Below are 16,967 nucleotides of genomic sequence, written 5' to 3' on the forward strand. Positions count from 1 at the left end.
AACCAATCAACCAAATGACCAAAAGCGAGTGTGAGCGAACAAGCAAGAACACCATAGCATTTTCTATCTTTAATATAATGAGATATCCATCCATCCATTATCTGAACCGCTTATCCTCAGTAGGGTCGTGGGGGTGCTGGTGGCCATCCCAGTTATCTCCGGGCAGTGGGCACGGGACACCCTGAACTGATCGCCAGCCAGTCGCAGAGCACTCAGCGACAGACAACTCACTCGCTAAATCACACCTAGGGACCATCTGGACCAGCGAATTAACCTGACATGCATGTTTTTGGAATGTGGGAGTAAACCGGAGTGCCCGGAAGAAACCCACGCAAGCACAGGGAGAACATGCAAACCCCACACAGGAAGGTTCGATCTCATGACCTCAGAACTGTGCCGCACACGTGCTTACCACTGCGCTGCCGTACAGCCAGAATGAGATATCTTATAGTTATTTTTGATTAACTTCTCACTTTTATATATTTAAGACTATGATTATATCTTTTAATAATACGAGTTTATGAGACCCTGGTGGGACTATTTAAACCCTGGTAGCAGCCATAGACTGTCAAAAATAGGAAACAATGAGTAAAATTTAAAACACAATAATAAATCTTTTTGCCCCTACTTACCAATCACAACAGCAGAAATAGGAGCACGACGGCCCCTCAGGACCGCGGAATTTGCCGGAGCAAGGTGTGTCCGTGCACTCTGCGATGAATGCGTGGAGATCTGTAATTCTCACCTGATCTTGTGTTTGGGCCTGTTCGTGACAAATAAAATTCTCACTAATGTACAAATGTCACATTTATCTTTTATTATATCGACTGGGGGTACCATAATGGTGTCGTAGGCGCCAGTAATGAGTGCGATGAATAGGGACAGCACCATGTAGATGAAGAGGGAGATGAAGGTGTAAAGGTAGATCTGGCTGAAGATCCACACCAGTGTGCTGGCCTCCTCCATCTCAGCGAACGTCACAAACATATCATCCCCGTTGATCAGAGAAAAGAGGCACTCAGACACCATGGGCAGGGAGCGAAACTGCTCGTGTGGGGAGAAATCAAAATAAAGAAAAAAAAAAATACATTCACTCTCATCAAAGTGTTTCTGTGGCAGTCAATATTGTACAGTACCTTGCAAAAGTATTGCTCTCCCTTAAGAACTTTTTGACATATTTCAGGCTTCAAATTCATAAATAAAAATCTCAAAATATTTTCTAAGAACTAAGAGCATGTGAGACACAATGGTTAAAAGAAATGCATTCAACAATTTATCCAAGAAATGCCAAGAAATAAAACGTGAAATGTAGGTGTTCAAAAAATATTTCCCCCCATTTAAGTTAATACTTTGCACAACCCCTTTTTGTGGCAATCACATCCACAAATCGTTTTGGGTCGTTTTGCACATCTTGAAACAGAAATATTTGCCCATTCTTTCTTACAAAACAGCTGAAGTTCCTAAAGTTTTGATGGTGATCACTTGAGCACATAAATCGTCAGATCTTTCCACAAATGCTCTTTAGGATTGAGGTCTGGACATGAGCTTTGCCATTCTAAAACCTTGATATTGTTAGTTTTAAACCATCCTGTTGTAGATTGTGCTTTATGTTTAAGGTCATTGTCCTTTTGCTAGGTGAACATGCGCCCCATTCTATGGTCTATTGCAGACTCCATAAGATTTTCTGCCAGAATCGACCTGTATTTGGCTCCATCCATCTTCCAATCAACTATCTTACGATCTTCCCAGTCCGTGCTGAAGGAAAGCAATCACAGGGCATAATGCTGCCACCACCATGTTTGACAGTGGGGTGGTGTTTGTTTATAGGGACAGCACCATGTATTGCTTTGTATTCAGCCCATTTGGTTACATTTTGGACTAATCTGACCAGAGGACCTTGCTCCAAATGTCATTTGAGTCTTCCGTGTTGCTTCTTGCAAACCGGCCTTTTTATGGTATTCTTTTCTTTTGGAAAAGGCTTTCTTCTATAAAGAGCAGATTTATGCTGTATAAAACTTAGTTGTCTTACTAATGCACAGATCTTCCCACCTCAGCTGTGTATGCAGGCAGGTCATTCCATAGAATCACATATGATCATTGGCTTTGTTCCTTCTCTGATTAGTTTTCTCCTTATTTTGGCCGAAGGTTCACAGGGACGATCCAGCCTTGGTAGGTTTATAATGGTTATATTCTCTCCATTTTGATATTATTGCTCCCACAGTGCTTCGGGAGGCGTTAATGCAAAATCTTCTCGTACCCAATTCCTCCCTGGCGTGTTCTTTGGCATTCATAATCCTATCTGTTCTTCAGTGTCTGCTTTCACTGACCTCTGGGCCAATCACAAAGCAGGTCCATTTAAACAGACTTAATGATACACAGGTCCACTCTGTAATTATTAGTCATTTAGGTCGACATTAAATCATTCAGAAGTTATCTGTAGACATTATAACCCCAAGAGACACTTTGAAAAGTTGGTCTGATAGACTGAAGCAATCAATCATGAGTCGCTTAATGTCATCAAATTGGACATAATTTAGATAAACATGATGAATAAATTTGGACCCTTTTTACTTTTGCACTAAAGAGTACAAACCTGATGGCAAGAAATAATGGAGTACTCTAAGGGCAGATTTATGGACTGATAAAAGACTTACTGGAAGAGCCACAGGACCATGCATTGGGGGAGGGTACGGCTGGAGGGTGTTCCTCCCCAGAGTAATTGAAATAGAATGTGTATTTTTGTTGATTTTTGAATTATTTCATCCATTTGTAATTTGATCACATTTTTTTTCTCTGATGATTTGTTTTCCTATAATCCGTTTTTTTCCAGCAGGTAAACATACATAATTATTGAAAAACAACAACAGAAAAATACTTCAACAAAAGAAACGACACCCTTCACGATCCTGTTGAATTTAACACCTGCAAGATGAAAGGTTGGTAACATAATCTGGACCCATCCATCAATTTTCTATAACGTTTGGCCCCATTTGGTAACTGGAGCCTATCACAGCAGACTCTGAGCGAGAAGCTGCAGTAACCTTTCAATGGTTGGCAGACAATGACATAGCATATAGACAAATAGCCATCTACCTTGCTTAACAGCGGAATCGTGATTTTTCAATTCATTTTTTAAGATACCGACAAGTAAAGCATCATTTAACCTTCTCAATTAGAGATTATTAGGCATAACTATCCACCCGTCAATTATCTGCACCGCTTATTCTGAGTAGGGTTGCAGGGTTGCTTGAGCCCATCCCAGCTATCTTCAGGCAGGGGGCAGGGGACACCTTGAACTGGTTGCCCGCCAGTTGCAGGGCACACAGGGACGGACAACTTACTCACTCATTCACACCTAAGGACAATTTGGACCAGCCAATTAACCTGACATGCATGTTTTTGGAATGTGGGAGGAAACCGGAGTGCCCAGAGGAAACCCATGCAAGCTGGATTTGATCCCACGACCTCTGGACTGTGCAGCGTACATGCTAACCACTCATCCACTGTGCCGCCCCATAACTAGCTATTTAAACTTAAATATTTCATATGCGTTTCAGCATACCTCAATCACTAAATAAGTGGAAGAATAAATATGCAAATGTTGGCACAGATCTCTTTTTTTCCGGGTAGGATGAACAAGATGAACAGTTTATATTTATTTCAGGACTAATCAAAAGTATCAATTCCCTTATCCACCAGGAATTGCCTTAGAACACTAGCCAGATGAGATCGAACCCAGACCCCAAGCAACAGTGTAGGTTCTGTGAACAGGTCAAAGGATGTTATCTCGATACCCAATCAGGGTGCCATTAACTAACCTGTAGAGGTCTTTGCATCCTTCCAAGTATATACCTCCTCAGGCCTTTACTGAAACCACCACCAAACTGGTCATGCTAAATTATTTTGCAGGCAGGAAGTTTTCAAGAGCATCTCCATCTTTTATGTCTGTTGCATGTATTAGGTTGAACTTGATCTTATCTGTTCAGACACACAGGACACTAGTCGTGGAGTTGACCATTCTGGTGGTCTGTGGCAAATGCCATTTGAGGTTTACAGTTCTGGGCAAAGAGCACAATGTCTACTAAAGGACGCCGGCCCCTCATGCCACCTTAATGGAGCCATTTTCTGATTGTTTGGCCAAAAACATTCACTCTAGTGGTTTGCAAGAGGTCCTTTTTGGGGTGTCTCTGAATCCCCCCCAGCCATAGGGAGATCATGATCATTTTTTATCAAATTATGCCGCGTTATTAAGACCCCCCCCAATCATTATCAGGAAATATATTCAGGATTATTCCACCCCATTTAGATTTGTTGAGTATTTTTTGAGTGTGTAGGCATTCCCAGTTATTATTATGATGAATTGGGGATAATTTTAATGACCGGCATGTCATGCAAAATTCTATTTTTAACCTCACACATACCTCATGTAATGGTTAGTAATCTCTCTTAGCCATCATGTCTCATAGGTTGCTATTTTTGTAAATTACCTTAGTATGGTATGGCCCTAGGACAATCCATCCACAGAAGCAGTATCCCAAATATATGGCAGCCGCACAGCAACAGAAGCGGATGACGTTTGGGAAAGCAGCTCTGAGAGTCACAATCAAGATCTGTATTCAAATAGGAGGGAAAAAACAAAACTCACAATTATTCAGGGATTAAAGTGAAGTTCTACATGTGTGATGGTGCCTTACGTTGTATTTTTGAAAGAAACTCAGATAGCGAATTACTCCCACCCAAACCAACAGCGTGGATGTTCCCAGCAGGATTGCACATGAATCATATGATGATAAATTCTACATCAAGAAAGGGACCAAATTTAATCCAGACCAATAAAAATAGACCCTGAAATCAATACTGTAGATCCACTGTATTACCTTCGATTCAATTCCAATCTTGATGAAGCTGCCGACAATGGTAAACATGTCGCTGACAATGAGCAGAATATACCAGCCATTGATAAACTCCATTCTGTCTCCAAAGCATACCCCACGGCCAAGTTTGGACTGAAAAAACTGTGCGTATTCCTAAAAAGATACAAAACGGTCTTTTGAAAAGCAATGGAAACACTACACATGGTTTCACATGTTATGTAAACACAAATACTTCATCATTTTGGTATTAGATTAATATTGAAAAGCTAATACCACCCCCAGCACTATAAAATATAATCTATTCGTTAATCTAATCTATAATGGGTCAGATGAAATATAGAGAGGTAAAAACAAACAATAAAAAAATAATATGCGGTGAAGAGTTTAAAGTTATCAAGCAATTTGACAAATTAAGTGCGCAATAAATCAAGACTCTCTTCATTTACTTTCATAAAGTGTCATTGACCCTTTCGAATGATGAGAGGTGTCACTACTTTAAGGAAATGAACACCACTATTGTAGTTTTACGAGACAATCGTCAATGTTTTTGGGTAGCAAAACATGTATTCCGTTTGGGAATGCAAGACGGCAAATATCTAATCCGTGTGAAATAAATCGTTTTTAATGACCTCCATAAAAGCCTGTTAGGCTACTAATAGAGAAGTAATGTGGAAATGAAATCGTTACGTTTCAAGTCTACCAAAGTGTGCAACATCGCCACCCATTGGCCACAAACAAATCAGCACTTCAGGTCTCAAAGGCCAAAGTAGTTCTCCTTTTTTATTTTCAGAAACCAAACCGAACACTGTGACTTGTTAAATAAAACTAAATCACACTATAATTTAGTAATTAGAACATTACCGTGTGAACAACAATCAAACAAACAAACAAAAAAACAACAACATAAAAATCAGGAAGTTTGAAAAACATGGAATCCACCCAAAACCCACGAGACTCACAATCAGATATGTTCCTTTCTATAAAATCAATATAATACGTCACATTTTGGTTAAATGTCTCCCAAAAACATTGTTCTTACATGTTGCAAAACGACACCTCTGAGAATGGAGCGTCCACACAGCAGTAAAGACAGCAGACAAACCAAGGCCACCAACACGTCAAAGAATTGTCGGACGTAGTTGTCCGCTGGAAGGGCATTGCAGAAAGAATAGTGGTCAAGGACATTTTGAAGATGAGGATAAATAAAGCTATGTTTCATTTGCTGCAATCTACTTGAACAAACTCACCATGTCCAGAAACGTTAGGGTCCTTACATTCCTTGATGGAGGCCCGGTTCTGTAAACTGATCTTAATTTTGCCACTGTGGGCTCTGTTATCCATCAGGATCTAGTGGTACATAAAAAACATCACGTGGAAATGTTCATTCAAATGCAAATTTCCCCAATAAGGGGTTTCTTTAATGTTGTGCTCAATTGTTTATTTTGGCTGATATTTCTACTTATAAACACTACTGTTCAAAAGTTTGGGGTCATATAGAAATGTCCCTATTTTTGAAGGAAAAGCAGAGTTTTCTTTCAATGAATATGAAATGAAAAATAATCAGAAAAACATTGTTAACGTGGTAAATGACTACTTTAGCTGCAAATGTTTTAATGCGATATCTACATAAGTGTATAGAGGCCCATTTCCAGCAATAAGCACTCCAGCGTTCTAATAGTCAATTGTATTTTATAATTATGTTAGAAGGCAAATGGATGATTAGGAAAACCTTGCGCAATTCTGTTAGCACAGCTGAAAAAGTTTAGCTGGTTAGAGAAGCTATTAAACTGACCTTCCTTTGAGCTACTTGGGTACCTGAAGCAACACATTCATTTATGGGTGAGATTACAATTTCAGAATGTCCAGAAAAAAATAAATTTCATCTGTAACTTGATAGTTGAATGAAGGCTATTCCATGCGAGAAATGTCCAAGAAACTGAAAATCTCCTACAATGATGCGTACTACTCTTAGAGCACAAACAGAAATTAACTTAAAAAATGGGAACAAGCGGACAAGTACATTAGTCTGTAGTTTGAGAAAGAGACGCCCTACAGGTCATAAACCAGCAGCTTTGTGAAATACTACCTGAAAAAAAACAGTGTCAACATCTACTGCGAAGAGGCAGCTCCAAAATGCTGGCCTTCAAACAGAATTGCAAAGAAAAAAAATCTCAGACTGGCCAACAAAATAAAGGCTTAATAAAGGCAGAAGAACACTGACATTGGACGACTCATTTGATAGATAAACGTGTGATTTTTAAAAAAAAAAAAAAGAAAATTGTCTAGGGGACCCCAAGCTTTGGAATGGTGGTTTATAGCAGTCTTTTTAAACAACTTTCTTATTGAGTTGATATATTTTGCTAAAGTTTAACAAGCGTGTAATACTTTGATTGAAAAAAGACAAATAGCATACCGTAATAGCAAAGGTGTAACAGTTTGGGATCTCATTATTTATGATGGTCTGAATGTTGATAGCCTTCAGTTGGAAGTCAACAGTCACATTTATTAGCCTGTAAGTAAAAAAAAAACAATCATAGAGTGATTTGAAGTGATAATTATGAATTGATTTAAAAAAAGGATAAAATACAATATTATCTCACTTGTAAAAATTAAGAGTGAAGTTTCTGTAGTCACCGTTTCTAGAAGCGGAAGCAAACGTCGGCGGATCGAGGCCGATACAGTCTGGATAAAATAAACAGGAAGCTGCTTTAGAGGAACCAAATAATATCAAATGTGGAAAAAGTTACCAAAGTCTGGCTTGTTGACCCAATGCATGATGCATAATTTACTGTTTTCTTCATATGTGATCTAATAATAATCACTTAGTGTACTTGTTAAGCTTTTAATAGCTTATGAATGACCTATATTTCATGTTGACAAAATCTGTGTATTATTTGTTATTGCAGCATCCATTGCAGCCTGGTCATCCTGGAAGGGGGATTATTTTATGTGCAGTCCCTTCTCAAGGTTTCTTCATTTTTCTCATGTTGAGGTTTTTGAGTTTTTCCTTGCTCTCATGTAGGTTTTAGATCAGGAGATGGTATAATCAGTGGTCTGTACAGCCCTTTGAGACGCTATGTGATTAAGGGCTATACAAATAAACATTGCATGACTTGACTTTTTTTTTTCTTACTATAAAAATGTTTTTACACATGTTGAATTGGAACCAGAGCCAATTGTGGTCTCGGTAAGTCAAGATGTGACAGTAAGTTACAATTTGTAGCATTTGTTCTAAATTTAAACTCTTTAAAACTTGAGGCAGACACCATTTGATAATGCCGAGTGTCATGCATACTGTATGTGAATTTATGGCCTTCCCCTTGTAGTCTGAATGAAAGTGGGCACACACACTCAAACATCAAATAAGCAAATTATCCCCTGAAACTTGGCAGTGTAGTGAAAATGCTTTCTTATAAAATCAATGTACAACACAAGTGAACTAAAATGACGACAGTATATCTGGCATAGACAGTATTTATTTGAACGGAAAGTACATGAATTTGACCTAAATAAAAGAATGTTACCCTTTACAGCACTTGCAATCGAAAATTATCTGTAGTCGTTTTTATCATTTATCCCTTCGTCGGATTACTGTGACATTTTATTTACACACAGTATTTTTTTTATACAATTCTAAATTGTAATTCATTATAATCCATCCCTTTTCCTTGCCTAATCCCTGATCAATTAGGAGTCAGCTCCCATGCACACATGCGACAGTGCATGGTAAGTGACGCGAAAATAGTTCTACTTAACCAAAGTGTCACAACACCTGTCGTTGGAAGTCATTAGGTGACCAAACCCCACCAATTATGTAGTTTTTAAATGTCAGCATCAACAAAAATAAGGTCGCGTATAACAAAAAGAAACTGAATTTGGTATAGGATTGAACTGGGTGGATTATAAATCCTTGAGCGTGCAGTACTTGTATCAATATCGGATACGAAAAAGCAATACTAAGCCATCTCTAGACACTCAACTACTTACAGGTAATAAATCCAAATAATAAATTGAAATGTGCCATTTTAATGTCTGCAAAATTGTGAAATTAAGGGTGTGAATTAAACCCTTAATTTGAATTACTTGAAGCTGGTCCTTTTATAAAGCAAATTACTGATATTAAGATGCATTGAAGCATGTAAGACAAAAACTATGGGTAGTTTTAATTCACACAAGCTATGCATGTTAGGTTGGCAATAAAGCATTTTAAAACATTTTTATTACATAAACTCTCTTTAAATAGATATATTTTTGGAAAAAAAGGTGTTTACAATGAATTAGTCTCACAATATAACTTAATTATTGCCATATTTCACAATGGGTGCAATTTGATTGTCATAAGGCATTATACTTTATCATTTATTTGTGAAAACACAGATTAAATCTTTTTTTTAAGAAAAAATGTCCGTTTTACCCTGTAGACTGCCTGACTGACTGGCTGACCGTCCCAAAAAAAAAAGACGGGATAGGGCAGACAGACACACAGACTTTCTACTAATTGTAGAATACAATACAATAAAAAGGAAAGGCATCCTACCAGTGACAACATGAGGATCGATGTCAAAAGTATCATTGACCGGGACAATAGTGCCCTTCCTGTAGTACCTCTGGCAGAGTGACAGAGCACTTCCGTTATAGCCGACACCTTGCACATAGGCATATTGTCCCAGTGAGATCTGGTGTAGAGCTAAATACTAAAGAGATAAATGAGAGAACTTTCATGAGAGGTCCACCGCAACATTTTGAGGTTCTCCAAGCTGATAGACAATAATCCTTATTGCACAATAAAAAAAATAATTATACGATCAAAATTTCACAGTGAAATGTTTAGGGCCCATTTAGAAAAACAGGTTAATCGTGATCTAATTTGTTACCTGTTTGATGGCAAAGTTGATGCAACTGTGCAGTTCATTCTGTGTGTGAACAGCCTGAGGAGTGTCGTCCTGGTAATCTTTCAGGAAGAGATGTTTGAATACTGCCGTGTTTTCTTCTTTAAATGTCACAACCATCTGGTTGCTCAGCCCAAACAGGACCAACTAAGAAAATATGGGGAGCAGCTGAACATTGAGCCAAAAACACAACTTAAAACTGTAGAAGTTAATATGGATAAATACTGCACGGTCCTTAACCTATTCAAATTCCTTAGCAGCCTGAAATCTACTGCCGGGCAGGTATGGTAGGAGGCACATGAGTTGTACGGAGAAATTAAACATATATGACTGAAAACAATGCTCTGAAAACTGGATGATAAACTGTTAGCAGCAGCTGCAAGTGTTTGGATTACATTTGGAGCTTTCGATTAACCAAAATTCTTCCTCTTGAATATGGCATGAAATATGTTTTCAGCATGAGTCAAATTACAACCCTCAGTATCAGTAATGTAAGGGAGTTTTTTTTTAACCACTTTTAACTATTGTGTATTTTCTAATCCGTCAAACATGACAGCAAAAACAATGATTTAAAGGCAGGCGTGTCTAAACTTTTCAGAAAGCGGGCCAGATTTGGTAAGCTGAAAATGTATAAGGGCTGACCATTTAGCCTTGCATTCGTTGAACAGTCTTTAATAAATTCACCCTCCGGGAAAGGTTTGCGGTGCTTGGCCTTTAGTGCTGTGACCTTGTAGTTCGCCTTTGTAGCATTTTCATTTGACTTTCAGCTTCCAGTTGCTTCACTATTCACAGCGTTTATTTACAGTTAGCTTTTTGTACTCAGCATGTTTGGTCTGGCAGTACATCTAGATATTATATTCTTTGAAAACAGCCAGTCTCTTGGCAAATCAGGCAGACACAGTTGTTTCGGATTTCGGTTAAAGAATATTCAAATTTTCACTTGTCCTAAAATTGGCGGCCCTCACAATCAACTTTTCATTTATATTTAAAGTCGCCATGTCGGAAATGGGGTTGGCAAAAATTCTTACAGAAAGCCAAGGGCAAGGTGGCCAAACGGTTACTGCCATCATCCAGTGAAATAGTGATCTTTTTTTTTTAACAGACACTTAGAGCACAGTAAGGCAAAATAAGTCTGTATAATAGTTAGCAATGCATGGTTTGGTGTGTCTTGGCTCCTACAGATGCTCCCCTACTTACGACCATACGAGTTACAAAAAACAGTAGATACGAACATTTTGGAGATGTCGAAAAATATCCGGACATTGCTGTAAGTTAGATTTTGTATTGTGCGCCTTTTACCGAGTACAGCACAGTACTGTAGTGCTTTTTTTCCGCCGCTACTGGCATGTGGCGCTGTGAGAGCTCACCCAGCATCCACAGGCTTCCTCTTCCTCTCACAACCCCAGTTTGTGTGTAAACATACTGTACTGTATCTGCAGTGTTCTAAGAACTTTGAATCTTTTATTGTTTAGTATCTTGTGCATCCATTCAACATGATTGGTGTAAAGTGTAAAGAAGAGGCAGGCCATTTCATTTGAAATTAGAGTGGAATAAGAAGGCTTGATGTGGTTGAGAAAATGGTTGGGTCGGTTTTTTTCGGCCACTTTCTATCACGGAGGAGGAAGGTGCCTAACTCTTGAAGCTCATCTTCCATAAGTAAGCTAAACTTAACTTTATAGAGCATTTTATTTAATTAAAAGTTTATTTTTAGTACAAAACAATACAGGTTACTTATACAAGCCTTGACATACTTACATAAACCTTAAACATACATTCCAAATATAGCACTGAAGCAACCTACAAACGAATTCAACTTACGAACAATCGTCCGTAACCTATCTCGTTCGTAAATAGGGCAGCATCTGTTTTGTACCAAGTATTTTATACTGCGTTCAACATTACTGGTGAGCCACATATTATTATCAATTTTATGACAGAGGCAGCAGGGCACTAAAAATGTGATCATGTGCCGTAAATGGCCCCCGGCCCGGACTTTAGCCATGTCTGATTTAAAGACAATGATTAAGGAACATGCTTGCATGCTTTCCCATTGCTTGCATGGGTTTCATCCGGGCACTCCGGTTTTCTCCCACATTCCAAAAACATGCATAGCAGGTTAATTGGCTAGTCCAATGAATGAATGAGCGAGTGAATTGTATGTCTGTGTGTCCCCCCTGCCCACTGCCCGAAGACAGCTGTGATGGACTCCAGCACCCCCCCCCGACCCTAGTGAGGATAAGTGGTGCAGATAATGGATGGAGGGATGGATTGGGGAATAAAGAAGAGCAAAGACCTACTTTACCTGTACTGTAACTATGATGATTTTGAGAAGTTGAAGGCCCAACTTAAAAGGTTTGCGTCCCTTGGCGTGATACTTGTCACAAGGACTCATGAAGAAATATTTTAGCTTCCTCCTTAGGGCCTCTTCCTCCTCTTCCTCCTCCTGGCGCTTGTGGTGATCAGAGCTCATTGATCCATCTCCAAGAAGGTCCTGAGACCCATAGCTAAGACCCAGAGAAGAGAGTAACCTGTCCTTCTCTGCGACAGAAAAAAGAACGACATATTATACTCACTTTTGCTGGTAAAAGTGGGGTGCGTCATTTAAAAACATAAGCCTGCAATCATGACTTTTAGCCACTAGATATCAGCAGAGTAACACGTGTTTGGCTTTTATAATAATAATAATAATAATAATAATAATAATAATAAACAACTCTTTCTTTTTTATGTTCCGCCCCAAACAGGCCTGATAAAAGTAAAATAAAAGCACGTTGGCGCAATGGAAAATAAAGCATTGGACTCAGTTGGGCATTGTTAACACATCCTTCATAGAGAAAATATTTAACATTTAACATTTTAAATACACGTCAAATTATGCCACCTTTAATATATCTTCACAATTTATTAGAAACAAATAACCCTAAATATCCAAGAAAAATCTGCTTGGGGAACAGCATGTTCATCATAATGTCGTATCATTACTTTTTGATATAATTTTATGGGGGAAAAGTTGGTCTGCTTAATCACTTGGTATAATTGAAATCAGCGATTCCTGTTCAGGTGCAGTTGCATACTAGTGTCCTGTAAGATATTATCAAGAGTCACTGTGAGGAAATGGCAATTTTAAGTCATTTAATTTTAAATGTCTTTATAATTTTTATAATTGCCGGCAAACCAATAACTGTCAGCCAGGTAATTAGCATCTTTGCTATTTATGGCATTCCAAAACACAAATACATTTTAGGGGTAAAAATGCGTTGACTTTTCCTTTAAAAAGGAGCACTTGGTGACATCATCAGTCCGAAAGGGACTTTAAAAAGTTCAGATAGTGTTATCAGATGAAATCAATAAGACTAAAAATTGTTTGCGTTCTGTTTTACTTGAACTCTTGTCCTGGAAGAACACGTTAGCTCACTCAGAGGCAAACATAATATATGTAAGCAAATATACATAGTTAAGCAATTACTTACCGGTAATTACTTTATGTTATAATAATAAATATAGTAATAATACCACTACATCTGCCAGTTTACAAGGTAATTAAAACGCTTGATATTGATCAGGTATGTTTTTTATACTTCCAAGATTCCTCAAGAAATTAGTCATAACATTGAATTTTGTATTTTGAATTACTGTATATCAAGTTGCTTTGCAACTGGCTGGCAACCAGTTTAGGGTGTCCCTTACCCACTGCCCGAAGATAGCTGGGATGGGCTCCAGCACCCCCGCGACCCTACTGAGGATAAGCAGTGCAGCTAATGGATGGATGGATGTATACCAAGTTGCGTGTGCCTAATCCCAAACGAGTTTTGCTGGTCAAGTCATGCCAGTTCCTCTTGTTGGTTCAGTTTCTGTGAATCATCTGGTGTGTTCCTGATTCCTGGTCAAATTTAAGACTAATATAACGCATTATTAGACCTTCATTATTATGTCAATGATATTGTTATTATACATTCCTATTTGTAACAAATCGATTTGGTCACCGAGTGTGGCCAAAAACATCTATTTTTGCTCCTGCTTACTCCCTGTATGCTGGGAAAACAGCTAAGTTGATACTGCACCTGGCCAGGGTTGGGTAGGGTTACTTTGACTGGATTACTTTCAATTACTTTTGGATTACTCCAATACCAAATATGCTAATAAAGGACAAAAGAAACTAAATATGAATACAATTATGACTCACAACACGTGGTAAGCTTTCTCTCCTGGCTTTGATCTCTTTGATCTCCGGCAAAACTAACATAAAATGCGACAGAAACAACATGAAAATAAATCCAGACAGCTTGCCAACATCATTTTTGCCGTTCCATGTATTCCGTTACTCCCCAAGCCTGCACAAAATTTAGTAATTGTTTTTATATTTAGTTTCTTTTGTCTTTTATTAGCATATTTGGTATTGGAGTAATCCAAAAGTAATTGAAAGTAATGCAGTTAAAGTAACCCTACCCAACCCTGCACCTGACGTATGCACATCCATTTCAAGAAATAGATGAGTTTCTCCATGAACCTAATGACTTGCTCGATAAATGATAGACGTTCTCTTTTCAGTAAGCTGAGATATAAAATGAAAGCAAGTGTAATATGTCGAAGAACGAACCTGAGGAAAGCTCCTGAGGACCGCTTGGTGATGCCATTATGATATTTTGACTGTCACACGGAAAGCAAAAGGCTGGATATTACCTCAGTATCTTCCCCGGGACCCCAGTCATTTTTATAATTTCTATTTTTTGGGTCTCGTGGATACAAAATAAATACATTTTTCGCCGCAGCATACAGACAAGAGGTAACGAGCAGAATTCAGCTTCCTGAAAGACACGTGACTCGGTCATGTGACCACTGCTACAGCAACACCGATGACTTAATGTAAACATTGACTGGTGCATACACAAAGGAAAATATTTTCCATTTTCGTTGGGTTTGTTAAGGAGACCTGGCAACAGTAATCCTTTTCAGATTCTCATGTTGTAGTTGAGCATTTACAACACAACAAAGATGTAATAACAATACTCGTGCACAAATTTGAACTTGTAATTGAAGTACAAAACAATGTATAGAATTCCCTTTATTGTCATTGATATCAACGTTGTAAAACATTGTATGCAACGAGATTTAACATGTTACTAGAGGGTGAACATGTAAAACAGATGGTCAAAGAGAAATATAAATAAACGGTTGTCAGGATAAAAAAATGAAAAAATATTCGCAACGTAGTACTAAAAGACTTGGCTAAGTAATAATATTAGTGCAATGAAAATACTACGTCATCATAACAATAGGTGAATTAAAAGAAGTGCAATAATATTTAACAGCAACAAAAATCCCCGGAAAAGTCAAAAGATATTTCTTTTCAGTTTGGAGCAATAACATTTAGCAGCATCAACAACATAAGAAAACATAAGTTGCAAGATATACTCTAAGTTTTGAGGGGGGTTTTGGGGTTTTTAAGGGTTATTGATCTATCTTCGTTATTCATTATCCGTTATCGGTCAGTTCATAATACGCTACAAAGCCTAGAAGCCGGGACACTTACTCTCAGCCAAAAGGCCAAGCTAAGGTCCTAGCCCTAAAGCCCTGCTGCGATCATTGCGAATGCACCGTTCCCGGAGGTACTGCAATACCGGGCCGATGCGTGGAGTGGACAGAGCAAGCTCATATTCCATCTCCGAAATGCAAAAATCAAAGATAGTGACTTCATAGAAAGTACACAAAACAAATAGTACACAATATCCAGAACCACACGGGTGACTTTATTGTTCTGGAATTTTTTGAGCACTCATTTAGGGTGGTGACGGCCCTAGGAAAGACATTGTTTGTCCTTGTTTTAAGCGATCTGTAGCGTCTACCAGAGCCCAACAAGTCAAAGAGGTGGTGGCTGTGGTGGGAGTCCTTTATGTTGATGGCTTTCTAGCGGTATTGGAAGTCGGCAATGTCGTCTAGTCGATGATATTATAGGCTGTGTTGATTACTCAATCACTTACTTACTCACTATTGATCGCAATAATGCAGTTATTTCTTCCTGTACTATATAGTGGTGTGGGGAGAAAATACAGTAAATGATTTTGAGCATGTTTCCAACAAAAACAATTTTATATATATATATATATATATATATATCACAGCGATTAAGAAACTGACACCTTTACTTAATAAAAAGGTATTAGTTTGAGTGCTTTCAAGTATTTATAAAACACTCGAACAACACTGGATGTATCTTCACAAAATATGTTCTTAACTGTAGCTCACAAGGATTAAATAGTTCAAGTATAGGGCAGGGGTGTCAAACTCATTTGAACTCGGGGGCCACACGATAGAACAAACATTCTGTCAGGGGCCGGACTAGTAGATTCAAGAGAAAGAAAAAGAGAAATAAAGAAATAAGAGAAATAGTGAGGGAAAAGGAGAGAGGGCGGGACAAAGAAAGAAAAAGAGAGAGAGGGCGTGAGAAACAAAAGATAAAAAGTCGTGAGAGAGGGGGGAAAAGAAAGGGAGAGGAAGAAATTCAAAGAGGAATAGAAAGACAGGAGAGAAAAGAAAGCGCGAAGGGTATGAAGAGAGAGAGAAAAGGAAGTTAGAGCAAAAGAAGTTAAAAAGACACAGAAAGAGACAAAGAGCAACAAAGGAAGAGAAAAAGAGAGACACAGAGAGTGGGAGAAAGGGGTGGAAAAGAGAGAGAGAAATAAATACAAGTACAATGTCTTTGTTCGAGGCACCTTTCTTTGGCAACATCAAGTTGACATATTTCAACCTGTAGCTTGTTTTTCTCTTGCGCTTCTCTGAGTGTTGTCTCGCGGGCCGGATTCAATCCCCTAGCGGGCCTGATCCAGCCCGCAGGCCGCCTGTTTGACACCTGTGGTATAGGGTTTCCAAACCATTATCATACATCAAGGATTCCTCAACCACTAGGTTCATTGGGGCATCACTTCCTGTGAGGTGTCTTGGGCAACTACAGCATGGCAGGGCCCGATCCTCTCCAGGCCGGGTTTTAGGGTCGGGGTTTGCTTCCCCACGTGAAACAGATGCATCGTGATCTGACTCAGATGCGGTACCTTAATCATCTGGTCGTCATTTTTGTGTGTAAAGCGCCATCTCGCTCATTCAGAGATGAGCAGGACCTCAGCGTTGAAGGGCAGCGGTGTGAGACATTACTATAATGTATGCACTGTATATATTACCAGAATGACCATCATGTGATGAAAGACAAATG

At 38.6% G+C, this 16,967-nt stretch overlaps 1 protein-coding gene and 1 pseudogene across 1 annotated transcript; both read right to left on the reverse strand.

The window, feature by feature from the left end:
• Positions 1-628: 628 nt before the first annotated feature.
• Positions 629-14,579, reverse strand: mcoln1b (mucolipin TRP cation channel 1b). The gene is made up of 13 exons (XM_088343487.1): positions 14,361-14,579; positions 12,066-12,301; positions 9,749-9,910; positions 9,412-9,568; positions 7,475-7,556; positions 7,288-7,384; positions 6,122-6,221; positions 5,914-6,020; positions 4,878-5,027; positions 4,695-4,796; positions 4,488-4,610; positions 838-1,044; positions 629-763 (listed from the first exon to the last, which is right to left on the reverse strand). Exons 1-13 carry the CDS (start codon positions 14,395-14,397, stop codon positions 629-631), a joined length of 1,695 nt encoding a protein of 564 aa, XP_088199613.1. The 5' UTR covers positions 14,398-14,579.
• Positions 14,580-15,347: 768 nt separating this feature from the next.
• LOC148375027 (U2 spliceosomal RNA) lies at positions 15,348-15,514 on the reverse strand (annotated as a pseudogene).
• Positions 15,515-16,967: the final 1,453 nt, after the last annotated feature.

Source organism: Urocampus carinirostris, chromosome 1, assembly GCF_059441175.1.
Source record: "Urocampus carinirostris isolate Australia breed hairy pipefish chromosome 1, RoL_Ucar_1.0, whole genome shotgun sequence".
Classification (NCBI taxonomy): domain Eukaryota; kingdom Metazoa; phylum Chordata; class Actinopteri; order Syngnathiformes; family Syngnathidae; genus Urocampus; species Urocampus carinirostris.